The sequence below is a fragment of the Onychostruthus taczanowskii genome, unplaced genomic scaffold (assembly GCF_017590055.1).
Source record: "Onychostruthus taczanowskii isolate IOZ18803 unplaced genomic scaffold, ASM1759005v1 scaffold520, whole genome shotgun sequence".
Classification (NCBI taxonomy): Eukaryota; Metazoa; Chordata; class Aves; order Passeriformes; family Passeridae; genus Onychostruthus; species Onychostruthus taczanowskii.
In genome coordinates this window covers 8,483-21,429 of record NW_024502792.1, presented here as the reverse complement: position 1 = coordinate 21,429, position 12,947 = coordinate 8,483, and the positions used below count along the sequence as shown (strand labels likewise).

The following is a 12,947-nucleotide window of genomic DNA, read 5'->3' as shown; positions in this document are numbered from 1 at the left end:
TTTTTTTAAAATTTTCTGCGATTTTTTCGGATTTTTTTTTAAATTTTTCTGGGATTTAATTTTTTTTGATATTTTCCATGATTTTTGGGGGATATTTTTGGGATTTTTTTAGGATTTTTGGGTGATTTTTCTGAGAATTTTTTCCGGGATTTTTTGAGGTTTTTTTAGGATTTTTTGGGGATTTTTCTTCGAATTTTTTTTATTTTCCTGTGACTTTCCAAATTTTTCTTCCATTTTTGTTTAAATTTTCTGAATATTTTTTTTTGCTTTTCTGACATTTCCCTGTGATTTTTTGGGAGGACTTTCCCCCACTTCTCCCCTCAAATATTTTAAATTTTTCAGGGATTTTCTTCCATTTTTTTTAAATTTTTTGCGATTTTTTCGGATTTTTTTTTAATTTTTCTGGGATTTAATTTGTTTTGATATTTTCCATGATTTTTGGGGGATATTTTTGGGATATTTTGGGGTTTTTTGGGCCTACCCTGGTCGAACTGGCGCTGCAGGCTCTCCATCTCTGACTTGTTGCCGCTGACGCGATAAATCCCCTCCGTGCTCAGCCCTGGGGAAAAGAGGGAGAAAAAGCCCAAATTTGGATTTTTTTTCTCAATTTTTTGGGGTTTTTCTGGGGGTTCTCACAAAGCTGAGCGGTGGCCTTGATAAAAGCCAAAAATCAGAAAAAAAAATCAGAAAAAAATCCCAAAAAATCCCTCAAAATAACAAAAAAAATTCCTTGAAATTAAAAAAAAATCCCCCTAAAAAAATCCAAAAAAGACCCCAAAAACCCCCAAAAAATAACCCAAAATCCCCAAAAATTCTCCCAAAATAACGCCAAAAATAACCCAAAAAAACACCCCAAAATCCCCCCAAAATAACCCAAAAATCCCCCAAAAATAACCCAAAATTCCCTAAAAACGCCCCAAAAATTCCCCCAAAATCCCCCCAAAAAATTCCCAAAAATTCCCCAAAAATCCCTGAATTTCCCAGACTGATCAGTGGCCTCGATGAACCCAAGGAAAAGATCAAAAATCCCCTAAAATTCCCAAAAAATTCCCAAAATTCCCCAAAAATTGCTATATTTTTAGACTGAGTGCTGGCCTTGATGAACCCAAAGAAAAACCATTAAAGCCCCCCAAAAAAATCGAAAAAAATCAGAAAAAGATCCCAAAAAATTCCCAAAAAATTCCCAAAATTCCCCCAAAATCCCCAGATTTTTAGACTGAGTGTTGGCCTTGATGAACCCAAAGAAAAACCATTAAAGCCCCCCAAAAAAATCGAAAAAAATCAGAAAAAGATCCCAAAAAATTCCCAAAAAACCCCAGATTTTTGGACTGAGTGTTGGCCTTGATGAACCCGAAGAAAAAACATTAAAACAAACAAAAGAAAATCGAATAAATCAGAAAAAATCCCCAAAAAATCCCAAAAAATGCCCGTAACATCCCCAAAACCCCTCAAAAAATTCCCAAAAAATTCCCAAAATTCCCAAAAATCCCCATATTTTTAGGCTGAGTTTTGGCCTCGATGAACCCGAAGAAAAACCATTAAAACACCCCAAAAAATTGAAAAAAATCAGAAAAAATCCCCATAAAATCAAAAAAAATGCCCATAACACCCCCAAATATTCCCCAAAAATTCCCAAAATCCCCAAAAATTCCCAAAATTCCCAAAAAATCCCCATATTTTTAGGCTGAGTTTTGGCCTCGATGAACCCGAAGAAAAACCATTAAAACCCCCCAAAAAATTCCCAAAAAATCCCCATATTTTTAGGCTGACTGCTGACCTCGATGAACCCAAAGAAAAACCATTAAAACAAACAAAAAAAAAATCAAAATAAATCAGAAAAAATCCCAAAAAACGCCCGTAACATCCCCAAAACCCCCCAAAAAGTTCCCCAAAAATCCCAAAATTCCCAAAAAATCCCCAGATTTTTAGGCTGACTGCTGGCCTCGATGAACCCAAAGAAAAACCATTAAAACACCCCAAAAAATTGAAAAAAATCAGAAAAAATCCCCATAAAATCCCAAAAAATGCCTGTAACACCCCCAAAAACTCCCCAAAAATTCCCCAAATTCCCAAAAAATCCCCAGATTTTTAGACTGAGTGCTGACCTCGATGAATCCAAAGAAAAACCATTAAAACCCCCAAAAAATCGAAAAAAATCACCAAAAAATCAGAAAAAATCCCCATAAAATCCAAAAAAATGCCCGTAACACCCCAAAAATTCCCAAAAATTCCCAAAAAATTCCCAAAATTCCCGAGTTCTGACCGATGGCCTCGATGTACTGGATGCAGCGCTCGATGAAGACGGGGATGGGCCGCTCGGGGGTCACCACGCTGGCCCCAAAACAATCCCAAAAAATCCCCAAAAAATCCCAAAAAATGCCCGTACGTAACACCCCCAAAACCCCTCAAAAAATTCCCAAAAAATTCCCAAAATTCCCAAAAAATCCCCAGATTTTTAGACTGAGTGCTGACCTCGATGAACCCAAAGAAAAACCATTAAAACAAACAAAAAAAAAATAAAAATAAATCAGAAAAAATCCCAAAAAACGCCCGTAACATCCCCAAAACCCCCCAAAAAGTTCCCCAAAAATCCCAAAATTCCCAAAAAATCCCCAAAATTCCCAAAGAATTCCCAGATTTTTAGGCTGAGTGTTGGCCTCGATGAACCCAAAGAAAAACCATTAAAACGCAAAAAACCCCAAAAAAATCAGAAAAAATCCCCATAAAATCCCAAAAAATGCCCGTAACACCCCCAAAAATTCCCAAAAAATTCCCAAAAATTCCCGGAATTCCCGAGTTCTGACCGATGGCCTCGATGTACTGGATGCAGCGCTCGATGAAGACGGGGATGGGCCGCTCGGGGGTCACCACGCTGGCCAGGGGCACCCCGAAGTAGCTGCTCTCCCACGGAGCCTTGGACAGCGACGGGCGCGCCTTGGCCTTGGGCTTCTGGGGGAGAACGGGAAAAGTCAGGGAAAATCGGGGAATTCCGGGGAAATCCTGGGAAAACCTGGGGGGATTAGGGGGAATATGGAGGAAAATCGGGGAATTCCGGGAGAAATCCTGGGAAAACCCTCAGAAAAAATCCCAAAAAACGCCCGTAACATCCCCAAAACCCCCCAAAAAGTTCCCCAAAAATCCCAAAATTCCCAAAAAATCCCCAAAATTCCCAAAGAATTCCCAGATTTTTAGGCTGAGTGTTGGCCTCGATGAACCCAAAGAAAAACCATTAAAACGCAAAAAACCCCAAAAAAATCAGAAAAAATGAAAGGCGGGGAATTCCGGGAGAAATCTTGGGAAAATCTGGGGGGATTAGGGGGAATATGGGGGAAATCAGGGAAAGGTGGGGAACTCCAGAAATCCTGGGAAAATCTGGGGGAATTATGGGGAAATCAGGGGAATTCCGGGAGAAGCCGTGGAAAAATCAGGGGGGAATTAGGGGAAATTATGGGGGAATATGGGGGAAAATCAGGGGAATTCTGGGAGAAATCCTGGGAAAACCCGGGGGGATTAGGGGGAATTCCGGGAGAAATCCTGGGGAAATCAGGGGGGAAATCAGGGAATTCCGGGAGAAATCCTGGGAAAACCCGGGGGGATTATGGGGGAATATGGGGGAAATCCTGGGAAAATCTGGGGGGATTATGGGGGAATTCTGGGAGAAATCCTGGGAAAACCCAGGGGGATTATGGGGGAATATGGGGGAAAATCAGGGAATTCCGGGAGAAATCCTGGGAAAACCCGGGGGGATTATGGGGGAATATGGGGGAAAATCGGGGAATTCTGGGAGAAATCGTGGAAAAATGCGGGGGGATTAGGGGGAAATCAGGGAAAGGCGGGGAATTCTGGGAGAAATCCTGGGAAAACCCGGGGGGATTAGGGGGAATTCCGGGAGAAATCCTGGGGAAATCAGGGGGGAAATCAGGGAATTCCGGGAGAAATCCTGGGAAAATTAGGGGGGATTAGGGAAAATCAGGGGGGAAGTCAGGGAAAGGCAGGGAATTCCGGGAGAAATTGTGGAAAAATCTGGGGGAAAATCAGGGGGAAATAATGGAAAAATCTGGGCGGAATTATGGGGAAAATCAGGGGGAAATCAGGGCAAAAATCAGGGGGAAATCATGGAAAAATCAGGGGAAATCAGGGGGAAATCATGGAAAAAGCAGGGAAAATCAGTGAAAAATCAGGGGGAAAAATCAGGGGGAAATAATGGGGAAATCAGGGAGAAATAATGGTGAAAATCAGGGGGAATTCCGGGAGAAATTGTGGAAAAATCTGGGGGATTATGGGGAATTCAGGGGGGAATAATGGGGAAATCATGGAAAAATCAGGGAAAAATTATGGGAAATCATGGGGAAATCAGGGGAAATAATGAGGAAAATCTGGGAAAATCTGGGGAAATCATGGAAAAAATCAGAGGGAAATCAGAGGGAAAATCAGGGTGAAATCAGGGGAAATAATTGGGGAAATCATGGAAAAAATCAGGGTGAAAATCAGGGTGAAATCAGGGGAAATAATTGAAAAATCATGGAAAAATCAGAGGGAAATCAGGGGAAATTATGGGGAAAATTGGGGGAAATCAGGGGAAATCATGGAAAAATGAGAGGGAAATCAGAGGGAAAATCAGGTCAAAATCATGGGCAAATCAGGGCAAAAATCAGGAGGAAAATTGGGGGAAATCAGGGGAAATCATGGAAAAATGAGAGGGAAATCAGAGGGGAAATCAGGTCAAAATCATAGGGAAATCAGGGCAAAATCAGGAGAAATCATTGAAAAATCAGAGGGAAATCAAGGGGAAATCAGGGGGAAACCATGGAAAATTCCAGGAGAAATCATTGGGAAATCAGGGAGAAATCAGGGAACAATTATGGGCAAAATCATGGAAAAATCAGGAGGAAATCAGGGCAAAATCATGGGGAAATCAGGGGAAATAATGAGGAAATAATGGGGAAAATCAGGGGGAAATTATGAAAAATCAGGGGAAATTGGGAAATTAGGGAGAAATCAGGGGAAATTATGGGAAAAATCAGGGGGAATCAGGGAAATAATGGGAAAAGCAGGGAAAATCATGGAAAAATCAGGGGAAATAATGGAAAAATCATGGGAAAATCAGGCAAAAATCATGGGAAATCGGGGAAATCAGGGAAAAATCAGGGGGAAATAATGGGGAAATCAGGGAAAAATCAGGGGGAAATAATGGGGAAATCAGGGAAAAATCAGGGGGAAATCAGGGGAAATGCATGGGAAAATCATGGAGAAATCAGGGGAAATCATGGGGAATTCCAGGAGAAATCGTGGAAAAATGAGGGGGAAATTATGGGGAAAATCAGGGGGAAATCAGGGCAAAAATCAGGGGAAAATCCCAGAAAATTATAGGAAAACAATGGGGGAAAATCATGTAAAAATTACAGAAAATTCCAGGAAAACAGCAGAGAAATCATCGGGAAATCAGGGCAAAATCAGAGAAAATTATGGGGAAAATCAGGGGAAAATACCGGAAAAAACAGGGGGAAATTAGAAGAAAATCAGTGGGAAATCATGGGAAAAATCAGGGGAAAATAATGGAAAACAATGGTGAAATAATGGGAAAAATCAGGAGAAAATCAGAGAAAAATCATAGGGAAAATTATGGAAAAATCAGGGAAAATAATGGGGAAAATCAGGGGAAAATGAAGGGAAAACAATGGGAAAAATCGGGGGAAAACCAGGTGAAAGTCAGGGAAAAATAATGGAAAATCCTGGGAAAACAGAGGACAGTGGGAAATCATGGGAAAAATCAGGGGAAAATAATGGAAAACAATGGTGAAATAATGGGAAAAATCAGGAGAAAATCAGAGAAAAATCATAGGGAAAATTATGGAAAAATCAGGGAAAATAATGGGGAAAATCAGGGGAAAATGAAGGGAAAACAATGGGGAAAATCAGGGGAGAATCCTGGAAAATTTTGGAAAACAATGGGAAAAATCAGGGGAAAACCAGGTGAAAGTCAGGGAAAAATAATGGAAAATCCTGGGAAAACAGAGGAGAAAATCATGGGGAAATCATGGGCAAAATCATGGAAAAATCAGGGGAAAACCAGGTGAAAGTCAGGGAAAAATAATGGAAAATCCTGGGAAAACAGAGGAGAAAATCATGGGGAAATCATGGGCAAAATCATGGAAAAATCACGGAAAAATCACAGAAAAATCAGGGCAAAATCATGGAGGAATCAGGGAAAAATAATGGAAAATTATGGGGAAAATCAGGGGGAAAACAGGGAAAAATCAGGGGGAAAACAGGGAAAAAGAATGGAAAATCCCTGAAATTCCCCAAAATTAAGGAAATTTCCTGAAAATACCAGAAATTCCCTGAAAATTCCAGGAAATCCCAGAAAAAAAACCACAGGAAAGTCCAAGGAATTCCCCAAAAATCCTTGAGCTTGACCATCAGCCAAAATGGCCGCTCCAACCTTCATCCCACCTTCACCATCCTCCCGAGGATGTTCCTCCTCCTGAGATCCTCCACTGACCAACCTCTGACCAAGCACTGACCACTGGGATGACCACTGACCACCGGGATGACCACTGAGATGTCCCAGCCCTGCTTGAGCTTGACCATCACCCCAAAATGGCGGCTCCAACCTTCATCCCACCTTCATCATCCTCCTGAGGATGTTCCTCCTCCTGAGATCCTCCACTGATCAACACCAGGATGACCACTGACCACCGGGATGACCACTGAGATGTCCCAACCCTGCTTGAGTTTGACCATCACCCAAAATGGCCTCTCCAAGACCCCCAACCTTCATCCCACCTTCATCATCCTCCTCAAGATGTTCCTCCTCCTGAGATCCTTCACTCGCCAACCTCTGACCAAACACTGACCACTGGGATGACCACTGACCACCGGGATGACCACTGAGATGTTCCAACCCTCCCTGAGCTTGACCATCACCCCAAAACGACCCCTCCAAGACCCTCAACCTTCATCCCACCTTCATCATTCATCCCATCTTCATCATCCTCCTGAGATCCTCCACTGACCAACCTCTGACCAAGCACTGACCACTGGGATGACCACTGACTACCAGGATGACCACTGAGATGTCCCAACCCTCCCTGAGCTTGACCATCACCCCAAAACGACCCCTCCAAGCCCCACCTTCACCCCAAAATCCACCTTGGTGGTCCTCCTGAGGATGTTCCTCCTCCTGAGATCCTCCACTGACCAACCTCTGACCAAGCACTGACCACTGGGATGACCACTGACTACCAGGATGACCACTGAGATGTCCCAACCCTCCCTGAGCTTGACCATCACCCCAAAACGACCCCTCCAAGCCCCACCTTCACCCCCAAGCCCACCTTGGTGGTCCTCCTGAGGCTCCTGAGGATGTTCCTCCTGCGGGGATCCTCTCCGTCGGCCGCCTCGTAGGCCATGACCGCGTTGTCCCCTTTGTAGCCACCCTGACCACCCGGCTCCTCGTCCTTCTTCCTCCCCGGTCCCAACTCGTCGTCGCTGCCCACGCTCAGGCCGGGCCGGTAACCGGCGAATCGTCCGAGCCGCGCGCACCGCGCCCGGTAGAGCAGCGGTTTGGTGACGGCCGGCAGCCTCCGGCCGCGCTCCAAGGAGCTGGTGTCCATCTCGCTGTCCGAGCCGTTGCCGCTGCCGTTGGAGGTGGCCTTGTTGATGTTCCTCACGGTGATGATCTTGCCTTGGGTGCTGTCGTGAGGAACCGAGTAGATGTTCTCCTCCTCGTTGCGCGGCTTCACCACCGCGTCCATGGGCTCGGCGTAATCCGAAGGGTCGAAGCAATCCGGCGGCAGCCACGTGGAGGAGGACACCGAGCGCCGCTGGACCTCGCGGTGGCTTTGCTCCAGGTAGCCCAGGTCGCCCTTGATGTCGAAGTGCACCGGCGGTTTCGGCTTGACCGGCGGCGGGATCTTGTTGTTGGCTTTACCGTCGAAGGCGCCCACCACCGAGATGAAGCTCAGGCCGTCGTTGCCCTCCAGCTCCATGGACAGCTTGGAGTGGTCCTTGGGCAAGGCGGGCACGGCCGGTTCCTCGCGGAAGGGGCTGTAACCGGGCAGCGGCTCGGGGTCCTCCTCGGAGTCGGGCAAGTTGGAGTTGCAGAGCGGCGAGCCGGCGCGCGGCGAGTTGAAGACGTCCTCGCCGGTGCTGCACGCCTCGGCGGCGTTGTCGTACATGTGCGTGGCCTCCACGATGTTCTTCTTGTCCAAAGCGTCCTTGAAGAAGGGTTGGAAGACCTCCAGCTTGGCTTGGGGCTGCCCGCAGGGCAAGGCGGCGAACCGAGCCTCGATCTCCTGGGCGATCTCCTCGCCCTCGGCCAGCTGCTCGCGGCTCACGTCGTTGTCCAGCAGGTCGGCCGAGCCGTCGGCCAAGGCCACCAGCTGCACGGGCACGATGTCCTGCACGTCGGCCAGGAAGGCGCGCAGCGTGGCCAGCGAGGCCTTGCGTTTGGCCGCGTAGAAGACGATGTAGCCGTGCACCAGGCGGCTCTTCCTCAAGCCGAAGGACGCGTGGTAGGACAGCAAGGACAGCTCCACCCGCCGCCGCTGCGAGCCCACCGCCGCCTCCAGCAGCACCGCGGCGCCGCCGCCCGGCGCCGGCCGGCACGGCTGCGCCTGCAGGATGGGCAGCAGCACCTCGTCGGCGCTCACCGGGTCGCCGCACATCAGGCACATCACCACGCGCAGGTCGGCGCCGTCGGACGCGTCCTTCAGGCCCGGCGTGGAGCCCACCACCAGGTTGAGGTTGCGTTTGGCGTCCAACAAGCCCTTGAGGACTTGGCCGATCTGCTTCTCGTTGATGTTTCGGCCGTAGCCGATGCCGGCCGAGGCGGGGTCGAGGAAGACGCACTGGAGCTTGCTGGCGATCTGCTGGCCCTGCTGGATCAGGCTCTGCAGCGTCTCGCCGCCGGCGTCGCCGCCGCCGCGCTTGTTGACCAAGATGAGCGTCAAGGGCAGCTGCGCCAAGTGGCCGTCGCGGCGGCCCACGGTGGACTCGCGGCTCTTCTCGATGCTCTCCACCACGTAGGACAGGGACTCCTTGGAGTTGTAGAGGCACAGGCAGCCGTGAGGTTGGAAGGTGGGCGTCTGGAAGGCGTTGACCGGCAGCCGGACGTTGCCCTCGATGGGCCTCAAGGCCAACTCGTACATCTTGCCCTCGATGACGTACTTGTCGTCGTTGGTGCAGAGCGCGCGGATCTCGTTGGCCAGCTCGCGCGCCAGCCCGTCCTTGCCCAGGATGACCAGGTTGATGCGGTCGACGTTGGAGTCGGCCAAGGGGTTGCGGTGGTGCCGGATGAAGCGCGAGCCCAGCAGCTGCTCCACGCGGGCGTCCACGCAGGCGGCGCAGCTGGGGCACGTCTCCTTGGTGGGGTGGTAGACGAAGTGGATGTGCTTGAGGATGAGGGCGTCGCGCTCGGCCTGGAGCTTCTGCAGAGCCTTGAACCTCTGCTCCTCGCCCAGAACCTCCTGGATGACGCCCATCTTCTCCTTGCTGGGCTTGGCGTCCAGCTCCAGCTCGTAGAAGAGCTCCGAGTACTCCAGCAGCAGCTCCTGGAAGTCCTCCTTGGCCTTGTCGATCAGCTGCTTCTGGTGCTTGCCGTAGATGTCCATGTAGACGGACTCCTCCAGCCACAGGTAGAAGTCCTCGTTCATGATGAAGCTCCGCGCCTCCTCCCAGGGTTTGCCGGGCGTGACGAAGGGCGAGGTCTCCAGGTTCTCGCGGAACGCCCTCCTCATCTCGGCGCGCTTGCGCTCGTTGCGCAGCTTCTCCAGGTGGGCCTCGTAGAGCTGCTCGGCCGCCGGCGTCTCCAGCAGGTCGAAGGGGATGCGATCGTTGTCCACGTTGTCCACGTGGCTGGTGGCGTCCCACGGCGTCTCCTCCAGCACCACGAACCACTTGAGGAAGTCGGGCTTGGCCTCCAGCAGCTTCTCGGCCTTGGCGCGGCTCAAGTGGTCGATCTCGTCCAGGTCCGGCACGAGGGCGTCCAGCGCCTGCGGCAGCAGGGCCAGGTAGACCTTGCGGCGGCGCTCGATGTGCTCCTGCTTGAGGCGCTGCACGTGCTGCAGGAAGAGCTTCTTGGCCTTCTGGGTGCCCTCCAGGTAGACGTAGTCCTGGTACTCGGGCGCCGGCTGCATCTTGCGGCTGACGTTGGGCCACGCCTCGTGGTGGCTCTTGACGATGCGGCTGACGAGCCACTCGTACTTGTCCTTGGCGGCGGCGATCTGCTGGCTCTGCTGCTTGAGCGCCTCGAAGTAGGGGATGATCTTGGCCTTGCCCCGGCTCTTGTCCACCAGCTGCACCAACGTGCTGAAGGCCAGGTCCACGTTGACGTTGGAGCGCGCCGAGGTCTCCACCACCTGCAGGTTCTTCTTGCCCAAGGCGAAGGCGTGGGCGTCGCGGATGTAGCGCTCCACGCCCTCGTCGCACTTGGTCAGCACCACCACCACCGGCTTCTTGGTCTTGGCCAGTTGGTTGTAGAGGTTGGACACGAACTTGAGCTGCTCGTCGAAGTTGCGGTTCATGCCGCGGCTGACGTCCACGCAAAGCAGGAAGCCGTCCACCGGCAGCTTGCCGTCGGGCATCTGCTTCTGCTCGAAGTCCTGCTCCAAGCCCAACTGGTCGGTGCAGAAGTACATCAACTTCTCGGCCGACGCCAACTTGGTGGCCGCCGCCCTCTTGATGTAGGGCTGCAGAGCCGTGCTGCGGTGGGGTTGGAAGGTCTGGTCGTCGATGAACTCCGTCTGCTCCACCACGTGGATCCGGCACTCCACGCACTCCTCCAGCGGCCGCGCCACCTCGCCCCAGTAGAGGAAGTGGTCATTGTTGACCACCCTGCCCCCAAAGTCACTGGTGCTGAGCACGGACGTGTGGTCCAAGTGGAAGTCGTCGGCGCTCGGCCGCACGAAGCGGTTGCACAGGCAGGATTTGCCGACGCCGCACTGGCCCTTCTCCTTCTCGGTGCCGGACAGTCCCACCACGCTGACGTTGTAGGTGGGCGTGCGGCCATCTTGCTTGCGGGCCATCATCATCGTCGGCGCATGGTGGCCCCGGGGCGGGCGCGGCGCTGGCGGGTCAGGGGCGGGGCGGGGCTCAGGGCAGGCGCGGCGTCGCCATGACGAGGGCGCCGGCGCGGCTTCAGGCCCTGGCGGGCGCCGGCGTTGGGTGGCCGACGAGTCGCCCTGGGGGAGAGAGAGACAGGAGAAGGTGGGTCAAGGGTGGAGGAGCTGGGTGGAGAAGGTGTTGGCGGACGCGACGTCACCGCCGTGGTGGAAACGGCTTCTCCACCCAACTGGGTGGTCATCTCGGGGGACACAACTCGCTCCTCTTGGCGTACACAACTCCTCCACCATGATGAACAAACATCCCTACCATGATGGACACAACTTCTCCACCATGATGGACACAACTTCTCCACCATGGTGGACAAACATCCCCACCATGATGGACAAACATCCCCACCATGGTGGACTCAACTCGTCCACCATGATGGACACAACTCCCTCACCATGATGGACACAACTCCTCCACCATGGTGGACACAACTCGCTCATCTTAGCGTACACAACTTCTCCACCGTGATGGACACAATGTCCCCACCATGATGGACACAACTCCTCCACCATGGTGGACACAACTTCTCCACCATGATGGACAAACATCTCCACTATGATGGACACAACTCCCCCACCGTGATGGACAAACATCCTCACCACGATGGACACAACTCCTCCACCATGATGGACACAACTCCTCCACCATGGTGGACACAACTCGCTCATCTTAGCGTACACAACTTCTCCACCGTGATGGACACGATGTCCCCACCATGATGGACACAACTTCTCCACCATGATGGACACAACTCCTCCACCATGATGGACACAACTTCACCCAACCAAAGACCCTCCAGGATGGACACAAATTCCCCACCATGATGGACACAACTCCCTCACACGATGGACACAACACTTCCACCATGATGGACACAACTTCTCCACCATGATGGACAAACATCCCCACCATGGTGGACACAACTCGCTCCTCTTGGCGTACACAACTTCTCCACCATGGCGGACACAACTTCTCCACCATGATGGACACAACTCCCTCACCATGATGGACACAACTTGTCCACCTCCACCATGATGGACACAACTTCTCCACCATGATGGACAGAACACTTCCACCATGACACACACAACTCCCTCACCATGATGGACACAAGTTTTCCACCATGACAGACACAACTTCTCCACCCAAGCAAAGACCCTCCACGGTGGACACAACTCCTCCACCACGATGGATCAAACTCCTCCATCCAAGGGTCACCATGGTGGACACAACTTCTCCACCCAACCAAAGACCCCCCATGATGGACACAACAGCTCCACCCAAACCAGGATCACCGTGATGGACACTTCTCCACCCAACCAAAGACTCTCCATGGTGAACACAACTTCTCCACCCAACCAAAGGTCACCATGACAGACAGAACTCCTCTGCCCAACCAAAGGTCACCATGGTGGAAATGGCTTCTCCACCCTCCACGATGGACACAATTTCTCCACCATGATGAACAAACATCCCCACCATGGTGGACTCAACTCGTCCACCATGATGGACACAACTTCTCCACCATGATGGACACAACTCCTCCACCATGATGGACACAACTTCTCCCCAATGATGGACAAACATCCCCACCATGGTGGACACAACTTCTCCACCCAACCAGAGATCCTCCACGATGGACACAACTTCTCCACCATGATGGAAAAACATCCCCACCATGATGGACAAACATCCCCACCATGGTGGACAAAACTCATCCACCATGATGGACACAACTCCCTCACCATGATGGACACAACTCCTCCACCATGATGGACAAACATCCCCACCATGGTGGACACAACTCGCTCATCTTAGCGTACACAACTTCT

General features: G+C 50.9%; 1 protein-coding gene across 1 annotated transcript; it reads right to left on the bottom strand.

Annotated features, from left to right (window-relative positions):
- Positions 1-481: 481 nt before the first annotated feature.
- On the bottom strand, positions 482-11,193 carry ARHGAP35 (Rho GTPase activating protein 35; the record flags this gene model as incomplete). The annotated part of the gene is made up of 3 exons (XM_041416578.1): positions 7,338-11,193; positions 2,805-2,949; positions 482-559 (listed from the first exon to the last, which is right to left on the bottom strand). Coding segments are annotated over exons 1-3 (3,919 nt in total), but the record flags the coding sequence as incomplete, so codon positions are not given.
- Positions 11,194-12,947: the final 1,754 nt, after the last annotated feature.